The 13,455-nt window shown below is 46.0% G+C and overlaps 1 protein-coding gene across 1 annotated transcript in view; it reads left to right on the top strand.

The window, feature by feature from the left end:
- The first annotated feature begins 11,401 nt into the window (after positions 1 to 11,401).
- spidr (scaffold protein involved in DNA repair) overlaps positions 11,402 to 13,455 on the top strand; it is a 55,912-nt gene continuing 53,858 nt past the window's right edge. Inside the window, 2 exon segments of the mRNA XM_083781771.1 lie at positions 11,402 to 11,524; positions 12,255 to 12,422. Of these exon segments, the coding sequence (XP_083637897.1) occupies positions 11,510 to 11,524; positions 12,255 to 12,422 (183 nt within the window). The 5' untranslated portion in view covers positions 11,402 to 11,509.

The raw sequence follows: 13,455 nt of genomic DNA, 5'->3' as shown, positions 1-13,455 counted from the left end.
TGTCTGGGTCCCCACCTACTCACTCAGGGTTGACGTGTCACACCTGCAGTGATGGGAGGGGCACCAAAATGTGGTATTTTGATTGTTTAATGGGGGCACTCCCTTAGTATAAAAGTGTATGTTTTGTGTACACATGACCTGATGAAGATCAAATGGATCGAAACGCTGTCAGTATTTCAACAAAGAACGTCTTTCTTATACCTGTGGTGTGCGGGCTCCATCCAATACCTACACCAGTTGTGATGCAACAGAGTTTGCTGTGACCGTTGTGAATTATGGGTGGTGTGGTTTTTGCCAAGACGGTGGATTGTGGCCCATGCCTTCCTGCTGTTATTTGACATGTTGGTGTTCTCTATATCTTTTCGTCCTGGGCATGACGTTAAACTGTTCCGTTCGAGAGGACCAGCGACCCTCGAATGTAAACGGCCACGAAAGGAAATTATGTGTGTGTGAGGTGTTCTCTATAGGTTGGGTTTCAGGTGGTTGTATTGTAGTAGCTTGACATTTCTTGGAGGGCACTTTCAAGGACAGACTCAATCTTCTGGAAGTCTGCTTGTTGGGTCGTAATGCAGAGGTTGTCGGCGTAGATGAAACGCTGGCATTAGGCATTGGGTAGTGGCTGGTCGTTTGTGTAGATATTGAAAAGGAGGGGGGCGAGCACGCTACCTTGTTGGAGGCCGTTCTTTTGGGCTTTCCATTTACTCCTCTGGTCATTTAACTGGACATAGAAGCGCCTGTTGTTGAGGCTTTTCCTGACCATTGTGCGGTGTTGGACAGTGTCGTAGGCAGCAGAGAGATCTCTGAATGCTGCTCCAGTTATTTGTTTCCCCTCAAACCCATCCTCAATGTGTTGGGTGAGGTTGAGCTCTGTCCAGCACAGGAGCGGCTGGGACGGAAACCAGCTTGGTCTTTAGTCAGCTTGGTATCTATGAGTGGCAACAAGGCGTTGGAGTAGCAGCTTCTCATATAGCCTTGTAGGTGATGCAGAGGGAAATGGGTCGGTAGCTCTTTGTGGATAATGGGTCTTTGCCAGGTTTAGGGATTGCAACCACTTTGGCCTTTTCCCAGACAGAAGGGATGGTTTTCTGTGCTATGCATGTGTTCAGCATCCCCACAAGCCAGGTCTTTGCGTTGGGTCCCAGGTGCTGTAACATTTCTGCCAGTAGGTCATCAATCCCTGCTGCTTTTCCGGGTTTCAACTTTCCCATTGCAGTTTCACGTTCTTCTAAGTCGAAGGGTTTGGTTTGAGGGCTGGCTGATTGTGGTTGGTCTGATACCACTGTGCGATGGTATTCTCCTGTGGGTCGGTGGCGGTCTTGGTCACAACTGGTGGCCAACAGTTGTAACCAACACCGCCACCGACCCACATAGAATACCATCGCACAGTGGTATCAGACCAACCACAATCAGCCAGCCCTCAAACCAAACCCTTCGACTTAGAAGAACGTGAAACTGCAATGGGAAAGTTGAAACCCGGAAAAGCAGCAGGGATTGATGGCATACTGGCAGAAATGATACAGCACCTGGGACCTATCGCAAGGACCTGGCTTGTGGGGATGCTGAACACATGCATAGCACAGAAAACCATCCCTTCTGTTTGGAAAAAGGCTGGAGTAGTTGCAATCCCTAAACCTGGCAAAGACCCATTATCCCCGAAGAGCTACCGACCCATTTCCCTCCTCTGCATCACGTCTTTCTTATACCTGTGGTGTGCGGGCTCCATCCAATACCTACACCAGTTGTGATGCAACAGAGTTTGCTGTGACCGTTGTGAATTATGGGTGGTGTGGTCTTTGCCAAGACGGTGGATTGTGGCCCATGCCTTCCTGCTGTTATTTGTCATTATGGTGTTCTCTATATCTTTTCGTCCTGGGCATGACGTTAAACTGTTCCGTTCGAGAGGACCGGCGACCCTCGAATGTAAACGGCCACGAAAGGAAACTGTGTGTGTGAGGTGTTCTCTATCATTTCATTCCAGACTTCACTGTCTATCTCCTGTGTTTTCCATTCATCTTGAGCGTTACACAGTCGTCTGATGTGCGGGGGGAGGTGCCGGCTAGCGCATAAAAGCACGGACGGGACAGGTGTTGTCTTGACCCATCCCGTGATGATGCGACAGGTGTCATTTAGGGCTGTGTCGACCAATTTGGTGTGACGTGATCGGCTCCAGCTTGAGCAGGCATACTCTGCTGTAGAGAAAGACAGGGCCATGGCAGTTGCACAGATTGTTTGTGGGTCTGCGCCCCACTTGGGAGTTCACTAGTTTTCACAGGATGTTATTGTGGGTGTTGACCGTGGCTTTTGTGTTCTCCAGGTGTTTTTTTGAAGAAGAGTGTCCTGTCCAGTGTAACTCCAAGATACATGGGGTGGGTATGGTTGGAGAGTTTGTGACCATCCCAAGTGACGCTCAGTTCTTTTCTCGCGTCTCGGTTCCTCAGGTGGAAGCTGCATAGTTGGGTTTGTGTGTCTTTCTTTTTCTGTCTTTCTTTCTTAGGACGGAGATCAAGGTAGACGCCATAGGAAGGCTCAACACTAGCCGATGCCCCTAGAGATCCATCCCAAAGCTTCCCTCAGGGAGCACAGCAAGCCAGCTAGCCAGCAAGCCTGCCCAGTCAGCCAACGCAGCCAGTCAGCTCCGCCAGTCAGCCAGTGTAGAAAGTCAGGCTGCCAAGCCAGAGCATATCAGTCCTTGCAGTCAGCCATTGCAGCCATACCAGCCTTGCTCAGTCAACTCAGCCAGGCCTCTCTTGAGGCCTGGCTCTCTGTCTGCCTGGCCCGGTCTGCCCTGCCCTGCCTTGCAGCAACAGAACCAGCCTTTCTGGAAAGCCAGCCAGCTCAGAATGCGAGCTGAGCAAGCCAGTGCAGCAGCAAGCCCAGACTAGGTTACCGCAGCCTTACTGTGCAGCCACAGCCACTCAGTCTAGACCAGCAGGAGCTGGCCAGGCTCCAACCCTTGCAGCGCAGCCTTAGGCCGGACAGTCCCCCTGCCTGCACTTTGTTGCCTTCCTGGCCTGTCTGCCTGCCTAGGCGCCTCGGTCTTCCTGTCTGTCTGCCTTGGCCTGCCAGTCTGAAACTGGTTTAGACTAACTGCGTGCTTGCCAGCTGCGCTGGCTTGCTGAGCTCGTATTCTGAGCTGGCTGGCTTGCCAGCAAGGCTGGTTCTGTTGCTGCAAGGCAGGGCGGGGCAGACCGGGCCAGGCAGACAGAGAGCCAGGCCTCGAGAGAGGCCTGGCTGAGCTGACTGAGCAAGGCTGGTATGGCTACAATGGTTGACTGCAAGGGCTGATGTGCGCTGGCTTGGCAGCCTGACTTTCTACACTGGCTGACTGGCGGAGCTGGCTGGCTGCGTTGGCTGACTGGGCGGGCTTGCTGGCTAGCTGGCTTGCTGGACTCCCTGAGGGAAGCTTTGGGATGGATCTCTAGGGGCATCGGCTTGTGTTGAGCCTTCCAACGGCGTCTACCTTGATCTTCGTCCTAAGAAAGAAAGACAAAAAGAAACACACACACAAACTCAACTATGCAGCTTCCACATGAGGAAGGCAGGCAGGCACGCAGGCAGGCACAAGCTGCCTGCGTGCTTGCTTCGCCCTCCAGTTGCTGCTCCAGTTTTTTGTTTTCCCTCAAACCCATCCTCAATGTGTTGGGTGAGGTTGAGCTCTGTCCAGCACAGGACGGGACGGAAACCAGCTTGGTCTTTAGTCAGCTTGGTGTCTATGAGTGGTATGAGGCGTTGGAGTAGCAGCCTCTCTTGTAGGTGATGCAGAGGAGGGAAATGGGTCGGTAGCTCTTTGAGGATGATGGGTCTTTGCCAGGTTTGGGGATTGCAACCACTTTGGCTTTTCTCCAGACAGAAGGGATGGTTTTCTGTGCCATGCATGTGTTCAGCATCCCCACGAGCCAGGTCTTTGCGTTAGGTTCCAGGTGCTGTATAATTTCTGCCAGTATGTCATCAATCCCTGCTGCTTTTCCGGGTTTCAACTTTCCCATTGCAGTTTTGAGTTCTTCTAGGTCGAAGGGTTTGGTTTGAGGGCTGGCTGATTGTGGTTGGTCTGATACCACTGTGCGATGGTATTCTCCTGTGGGTCGTGGCGGTGTTGGTTACGACTGTTGGCCACCAGTTGTGATGCAACAGAGTTCGCTGTGACCGTTGTGAATTATGGGTGGCTCCCTGAGGTCCTTGATCGCCATTGGGTCCCAACAGTGGTCATTGAAGCGTGCACACACATGCACACATGCACCTACACACACAGGGGCACATGCGTATGCACACCTGGACCTTTAAATGAACAACAACACAAAAACTACGGCACTGGTGTCGGACTTCTGGTTTACCGGAACGGGGTTCAACTCCCTGCAGTGCCCTGCTCAATGTGTTGTATTTCATTCATTGGTCCATGGTCTCAGGTCATTGAGCGGCGCGCTATAGTGTGCGATTCTTCATCATTGTTGAGGATTTTTTAAAGGTGAAAATCAAGGAAAAGCAAAAGGCTATAGTCCATGGTCACGGACCGCATACTGGTCAAGGTCATTTATACTGGTGAAGATCATTTACTAGTCTTCTAAAGGTCATTTATACTGGTGAAGATCATTTACTAGTCTTCTAAAGGTCATTTATACTGGTCAAGGTCAATTACTAGTCTCATGAAGGTAATTTATACTGGTCACAGTCATATACTGGTCACGGTCATTTCTACTGGTGAAGGTCATTTATACTGGTCAAGGTCATTTGTACTTGTCAAGGTCATTTATACTGGTCAAGGTCATTTACTAGTCTTATTGAAGGTAATTTATACTGCTCAAGGTCATTGATATTGGTCAAGGTCATTAAGTGGCACGCTATAGTGCGCGATTCTTCATCATTGTTGAGGATTTGAAAAAAGGTTAAATTGCAGAAAAGCGAAAGGCTAAAGTCCATGGTCACGGAGGGCATACTATAGTATGTTGTTTTTCATTTTTTGGTGGTGTGCGGGCTCCATCCAATAACTACACCAGTTGTGATGCAATAGAGTTTGCTGTGACCGTTGTGAATTATGGGTGGTGTGGTCTTTGCCAAGACGGTGGATTGTGTCCCATGCCTTCCTGCTGTTATTTGTCATGTTGGTGTTCTCTATATCTTTTCGTCCTGGGCATGACGTTAAACTGTTCCGTTCGAGAGGACCGGCGACCCTCGAATGTAAACAGGTGTTGGGACAGGGTCAGGTGTTGTCTTGATGCATCCTATGATGATGCCACAGGTGTCATTTAGGGCTGTGTCGACCAATTTGGTGTGACGGGATAGGCTTGTAGGTGATGCAGAGGAGGGAAATGGGTCGGTAGCTCTTTGGGGATAATGGGTCTTTGCCAGGTTTAGGGATTGCAACCACTTTGGCCTTTCTCCAGACAGAAGGGATGGTTTTCTGTGCCATGCATGTGTTCAGCATCCCCACGAGCCAGGTCTTTGCGTTAGGTTCCAGGTGCTGTATAATTTCTGCCAGTATGTCATCAATCCCTGCTGCTTTTCCGGGTTTCAACTTTCCCATTGCAGTTTTGAGTTCTTCTAGGTCGAAGGGTTTGGTTTGAGGGCTGGCTGATTGTGGTTGGTCTGATACCACTGTGCGATGGTATTCTCCTGTGGGTTGGTGGCGGTGTTGGTTACGACTGTTGGCCACCAGTTGTGATGCAACAGAGTTCGCTGTGACCGTTGTGAATTATGGGTGGCTCCCTGAGGTCCTTGATCCCCATGGGGTCCAACAGTGGTCATTGAAGCGTGCACACACATGCACAAATGCACCTACACACACACAGGCGCACATGTGTATGCACACCTGGACCTGTAAATGAACAACAACACAAAAACTAAGGCACTGGTGTCGGACTTCTGGTTTACCGGAACGGGGTTCAACTCCCTGCAGTGCCCTGATCAATGTGTTGTATTTACATGGTTCATCGGTCCATGGTCTCAGGTCATTGAGCGGCGCGCTATTGTGTGCGATTCTTCATCATTGTTGAGGATTTAAAAAAAAGGTGAAAATCAAGGAAAAGCAAAAGGTTATAATCCATGGTCACAGACTGCATACTGGTCAAGGTCATTTATACTGGTGAAGATCATTTACTAGTCTTATGAAGGTTATTTATACTGGTCAAGGTCATTTACTAGTCTCATGAAGGTAATTTATACTGGTCAGTCATATACTGGTCACGGTCATTCATACTGGTCAAGGTCATTTGTACTTGTCAAGGTCATTTATACTGGTCAAGGTCATTTACTAGTCTTATTGAAGGTCATTTATACTGCTCAAGGTCATTGATCAATATCAATGACCTTGATGACCCCAAGGTCATTATGTGGCATGCTATAGTGCGCGATTCTTCATCATTGTTTACGATTTAAAAAAAGGTAAAATTGCGGAAAAGCGAAAGGCTATAGTCCATGGTCACGGAGGGCATACTATAGTATGTTGTCTTTCAAGATTTCGGAGGATTTGAAAAAAAGGTGAAAATCACGGAAAAGCTAAAGGCTATAGTCCATAGTCTCGGAAAGCATACAAAAATGTGTGGTGCTATACAGGCCGTTCTGGAAAATTTGGGACAGAGGTTCATCGTTGGCATCCAGGGAGTGTGTGTGCAAAATTTGGCATCGACCGGGTTAATGGTGCTGGAGATTAGCTGTTAACAAACTGACGGACACACACACACACACACACACACACACACACACACACACACACACACACACACACACACTCTATCCCCATGGCTTTGGCCTGGTGCCATACCGTTATTAATTATTGCCTACAATGTCAATTGTGAAATTACTTTACCGTTGCAATGCAAAATTTACATTTCAACGAATGGACCTCGTAAAACAAAACAAAAACCAAGGCACTGGTTGTGGTACTTCTGGTTTACCGGAATGGGGTTCAACTCCCTGCAGTGCTCTGCTCAATTTGTTGTATTTACATGGTTCATTTTTATTTTCTGCTCATTGTGTTGCCTTTTCATAGATGATAACCCCCAGGTTCTTTAATGTGTTTGCACTCCCTACAGTTAGGTTACCAAGTCTATTTATTTATTATTTCTGTTCACTAGAACTAGAACCAATTACCAAAGTAGGCTTTCTAATGACACAACTCGCCTTTGTTTTTATGTGTAGCAAAAACGTTCTTTTTATTTACGCCAAAGAGTAGAGGCTGGTCTGCATTCATGCGAGCGGGGAAGTTTAGAGTAACATAGCTCTAAATGAAACGCATTAGAGCTATGGACCAGAGCTAGTAGTCATAGCACTTCATGGTATATGCATAGTTTATATAGTTTCATTATAGATATATTAAACAGAGAGGACTGGAGTCAATTGGGTTATATTATGTTTAACACTAATTTGAAGCTGTCAAAATCTGACAGACTTCTGGCGGCCATGGCCACGCCCACCTTTTGGTAACGCCCACTTTCGGCCAAGCCCACAAAAAGGACCCCCCATGTCATTTGCCAGGCAGGCTCCACTCTCAGACAGATATTTGGCTCCGTCTTATGAGCTAATTTAGAATTTCCTGTCTGAGAGCTAGCTAATTTAAGACATCCGGTTGCCTTCAGAATAAAATAAGGTTATTTAATTCGTTAATTAAATAATTGTCAATGCCCCAAGGCACAGCACTTTTTTGAGCGTTGACCTCAGTAGAAGGTCTGCTGCCGTGAATTTTACACCTCTCCCACTTAGCGGAGAGTGGGGTGTGGTACAGGACATCTCCCCGAACGCGTGGGTATACTGCATCTACAAGTAGTACAAGATAAATTGAAACCATTGACACCTACTTCGATGGTTCAGTTGTCATCTATGCCGGGAATTTAGCAGCTCTCATTCAAGCGTTTTTTCAAAATCCAGGTCACACATTTGATTGCAAAACAATCTGTGGTGTCACTCAACAACTAGTGAATAGCATCTTACTTGGCCTTAGGAATGCACAATGACCCATTAGATTTTATACACAAACTAGTAGTTTGGTTGAGTATGTGTGGTGTCCACACAGTTGTTCAAGCAAAACATACAGACATCTGTACATTCTGTGCCTGGACAGTTGAAAGCAATTAACAGAACAATAACGGAGGACAATTTGGAAGAAGATGATGATGATGTGGTTTTATGCAATGAAAGTCTAAATGACAATATGTGTGAAGCTATACCATTACCAATTCTAACATTTCTACAACAGACATCTGCTATCAAAAAATGTCACACACGGCTTGAAGAAGCAGCAGCGCAGGACTCAACATTTAGACGGAAACTTGAGAAATTCAATCTAGCCAACACATCAGTGTCATTAGTGTCTCAGAAATGTTCTAGGACAGAAGAATGCACCATATTAAACAGCTTTGTAGAATACACACTTCGGTCTCCTTTCCTTGGAGATGACCTGCTTTGCCTGAAAAGTCTTAGTCTGTATAGTTGTACTCAATGTGGTGACAAGGCCTTACCATCTACAAAGAACATGTCACAATTCATAGTGCAGCCACTTGACGTGTCACAAAAAGGCATCTTAGACACTATTGCACAAATATTACCTGCTCAATCTGAACAATGTGAAACATGTCAGCAGGAAAAGAGCTTATCAACATATGAAGTAATTAACAGCCCACAGACCTTACTTCTCCTGTTAAGAGCTGGCACAAAAATTCCAAAAACGTTCAATTTATCCTGTCTGTACCACCAAAATGAGTATGCTTTGACCAGTATGTGTGTATTTTTCGACAGGCCACCATATGCGTCATTGTACATCCTTAAAGATCATAAATGGCATATCTGGACAAATGAATCGAATGACACAGCAGGCTATACCTTTGATGCAAAGAACATCCGCTCGACAGCACACAAAGACAGTAGTCACAAGTAGTTTCTATGTCGTGTCATACGAGAAAATAAACAGTCGAGAAATAATCAAGTTTCGTCAGGACAAACAAAATGCATAAATGCACAGACAGATGCAATCAACGCACACAAGTGACACCCATTCCAAAGCTAGAGGTAACTCCTTGACCTGACTTAGCTTGCGTAGAGAAAGTGATTTCATGTCAATGCCCCAAGGCACAGCACCTTTTTGAGCGTTGACCCCAGTAGAAGGTCTGCTGCTGTGAATTTTACACCTCTCCCGCTTAGCGGAGAGTGTGGTGTGGTAGAGGACATCTCCCCGAACGCGTGGGTATGTCCAGATAGTTGCCTCGCGGAGGCCTCTTTGTCCAGTGTCCATTCTGGGTCCGGAAACGGTACTTTTTTCAGCGTTGACCACAGTAGAAGGTCTGCTGCTGTGAATTCTACACCTCTCCCGCTTAGCGGAGAGTGGGGTGTGGTACAGGACATCTCCCCGAACGCGTGGGTATGTCCAGATAGTTGCCTCGCGGAGCCGTCTTTTGTCCAGTGTCCATTCTGGGTCCGGAAACGGTACTTTTTGTCAGCCTTGACCCCAGTAGAAGGTCTGCTGCTGTGAATTTTACACCTCTCCCGCTTAGCGGAGAGTGTGGTGTGGTAGAGGACATCTCCCCGAACGTGTGGGTATGTCCAGATAGTTGCCTCGCGGAGGCCTCTTTGTCCAGTGTCTATTCTGGGTCCGGAAACGGTACTTTTTGTCAGCATTGACCCCAGTAGAAGGTCTGCTGCTGTGAATTTTACACCTCTCCCGCTTAGCGGAGAGTGTGGTGTGGTAGAGGACATCTCCCCGAACGTGTGGGTATGTCCAGATAGTTGCCTCGCGGAGGCCTCTTTGTCCAGTGTCCATTCTGGGTCCAGAAACGGTACTTTTTTCAGCGTTGACCACAGTAGAAGGTCTGCTGCTGTGAATTTTACACCTCTCCCGCTTAGCGGAGAGTGGGGTGTGGTACAGGACATCTCCCCGAACGCGTGGGTATGTCCAGATAGTTGCCTCGCGGAGCCGTCTTTTGTCCAGTGTCCATTCTGGGTCCGGAAACGGTACTTTTTGTCAGCCTTGACCCCAGTAGAAGGTCTGCTGCTGTGAATTTTACACCTCTCCCGCTTAGCGGAGAGTGTGGTGTGGTAGAGGACATCTCCCCGAACGTGTGGGTATGTCCAGATAGTTGCCTCGCGGAGGCCTCTTTGTCCAGTGTCCATTCTGGGTCCGGAAACGGTACTTTTTGTCAGCATTGACCCCAGTAGAAGGTCTGCTGCTGTGAATTTTACACCTCTCCCGCTTAGCGGAGAGTATGGTGTGGTACAGGACATCTCCCCGAACGCGTGGGTATGTCCAGATAGTTGCCTCGCGGAGCCGTCTTTTGTCCAGTGTCCATTCTGGGTCCGGAAACGGTACTTTTTGTCAGCCTTGACCCCAGTAGAAGGTCTGCTGCTGTGAATTTTACACCTCTCCCGCTTAGCGGAGAGTGTGGTGTGGTAGAGGACATCTCCCCGAACGTGTGGGTATGTCCAGATAGTTGCCTCGCGGAGGCCTCTTTGTCCAGTGTCCATTCTGGGTCCGGAAACGGTACTTTTTGTCAGCATTGACCCCAGTAGAAGGTCTGCTGCTGTGAATTTTACACCTCTCCCGCTTAGCGGAGAGTGTGGTGTGGTAGAGGACATCTCCCCGAACGTGTGGGTATGTCCAGATAGTTGCCTCGCGGAGGCCTCTTTGTCCAGTGTCCATTCTGGGTCCGGAAACGGTACTTTTTTCAGCGTTGACCACAGTAGGTCTGCTGCTGTGAATTTTACACCTCTCCCGCTTAGCGGAGAGTAGGGTGTGGTACAGGACATCTCCCCGAACGCGTGGGTATGTCCAGATAGTTGCCTCGCGGAGCCGTCTTTTGTCCAGTGTCCATTCTGGGTCCGGAAACGGTACTTTTTGTCAGCCTTGACCCCAGTAGAAGGTCTGCTGCTGTGAATTTTACACCTCTCCCGCTTAGCGGAGAGTGGGGTGTGGTATAGGACATCTCCCCGAACGCGTGGGTATGTCCAGATAGTTGCCTTGCGGAGCCGTCTTTTGTCCAGTGTCCACTTTATAAAGTCCATGCACTCCAGTGAATAGCATTTATCCATTTAGATAACTTTATTATTATTATTATAAGGATTTAATTACTTATTCTTACACAGAAACATAATGTGTGTCTTATAGCATCATATAGCATCATTTAAATGCTTAATTTGTAGTTTTAATGTGCAAATTAAACTTTTTTTCAATACTCTAGAGGGTACTCTTATTTTGAAGAGATCGTCCACCGGAAGTCTTAAATTAGCTCACTAGATTAGCTCACTAGACGCTGCCCCGGTGCATATACCGGTAGGATATAGTTCCAAACATTATTTGGAACTATCCCATTGAGATAGAATGAGGCTGAGGGCTGAGCACTTCCGCATTTCATTGAGTCAACGATAGTGTCGCTACTCTCGTACTATATTACTCTGGTTAGCTGTTGCTCAATCAAATGTAACAAAGCAAGCAACCAGTAGACTGGATGCAACAAAACTAGAAGTTAGCTACTCGTTTAAACGCGTCAAAATCCGAAGAGCTACAGTTATAGCGCGAGCATAATTTTCCGTCATGGCCACTGGGAAGGTAAGTCTGGCTTGTCTTTGTTGCTAAATGGACGTGTTGCAACAATAATACTATAAAAATAAACTTCTTCATTAGCTACTATATAAGGTTAGGCTACACATTAGCTGACTGACTGTGATGTAGCGTTGACTACCATGTCACGTCCCCGCCCACCCGGTTGTGGTAGTATTGTTGCAACTTGCGAGTCAGATCAGCTCATTCACAGTCATACATGATCATTAAAGAATCATAATTCATAAATATATGGTTAAAGTTAGGGTAAATTATATTGTGTTATAGGCTCATTAGCTCTGTATTATGATATGCAACAGGGCCTGTCCCTGTCACACTGTTTGGTAAACAGAACATGCGTTTACATTTTAGGACACCAAAACCAACCATGAGAGAAATACTGGATAAAACAAGTGAAATTGAGAGTGATGACAGATCATGCCACAGAAATGAGCACACAATTTCATCTGGAACACTATTAAATTAAAGCTGATGAATGAGAACTTTCTCTTGGTTTGATTAAATGTATTTTCTGTTTATCAGATAATAACCCTGTTACTCAACAAATTATCTATACAATGATTACTATCAGAATATAGAACTTGGGACTTTTGCACACAAAAAAACCCCTTTTGTTTTAACTTAAAAATATCTAAATCACTTAATACCCGAAACAAATCAGTCCTATTTTGAAAGATTAACATTGACCGTAACCTGCTTGCCCTTTGTGTCTGTACAGCGTAAAAGATATACCAAGGATATAAAGTGCATCTTCTTTCCGGATGATGTGAGAAATGGTGTCAAAAAGGTGGGAACACTGGGAAGAGAACCTTCACTTCCATCCATCTTCACCCAGAAGTCCTGGGAGAGGTGTGGAGACAGTTTCCTCGACACTCCAGTGATGAAGGTTGATGGACTTTACATTTATTGCTATATAAACCCTGAAGTCTGAACAGCAGTGTAATGTGAAACCTCAAATCTCTGTTGCAAAGTCATTGAATCGGTTATTAACCCATCTAATCTGTTATAAGACCATCCAAACGGAATCTTTTCTTTTATAAAGCCTTCTAATGAGTATTGCTTAATATCAACCAACTGCAATACTTAGGAAAGCCAGCAGAATCACAGACTGCATCCTCTTTACACCAAGGCATGTTTAGAAGCCAGACTGTCACCAAAACCTTCCCTGGGGTATGACACAGAATTAAGACGATAGACTCAAGAGTGCATCATCTTGTCAAATAGCAGCCCACTCTTAACGGCACTGGCCACACAATGTGCAAAGCGTCATATATTGTTTATCATATCTTACCATTCAGCTTGACCTATGGAGCTACGAAAAAGATTCAGGGTGTGTTCAGTAGAGGTTCAGTAGGGATGATATGGATTTTGATACGATTATAGTGAGAGAAATAATCACGGTTTCACGATTATTATTGTAAATGTATTCCATAAAACTATGGATGTATAAAATCCCATGAGCATTTGTAAATTAGAGGTTTTATTATTATTCCCTGTGCCTTTCAAAATGCAAATACTACAGTATAGCCAAATAATGCAGAAGAAGGCAAATAATACCATATAATAAATAAGTAATAAACAAGTATATCTCTTTGGAATTAAATAAAGGTTACATCTTTAGGACCTCTGTCTGCAAGGCTTTTCAACGGTATTATTAAACCAACCAACCGTGTTTATATGATGTTTTTGCATACGATGAATTGGACCCCAATGGAAACAAGTCATAGGCTTTCTTAGGTTCAAATCTTCTTAGCAGACTTTGTATTGAAGTGTACTTTCCTGAAAAGTTATCTTATACTGCAGCAGCAGTGGAAAGACTGGGTTATTAGATTTATCATTAGATTTTACTGGCATTATCACATTTTTATTTTACCTACATTTATTCAGCTATTGATGGCATAATAATCCTTTTTTGATGC

The sequence above is a fragment of the Protomyctophum parallelum genome (genome assembly GCF_964188405.1).
Source record: "Protomyctophum parallelum genome assembly, chromosome: 14".
Taxonomy (NCBI): domain Eukaryota; kingdom Metazoa; phylum Chordata; class Actinopteri; order Myctophiformes; family Myctophidae; genus Protomyctophum; species Protomyctophum parallelum.
This window is presented reverse-complemented; position numbering and strand designations above follow the sequence as displayed.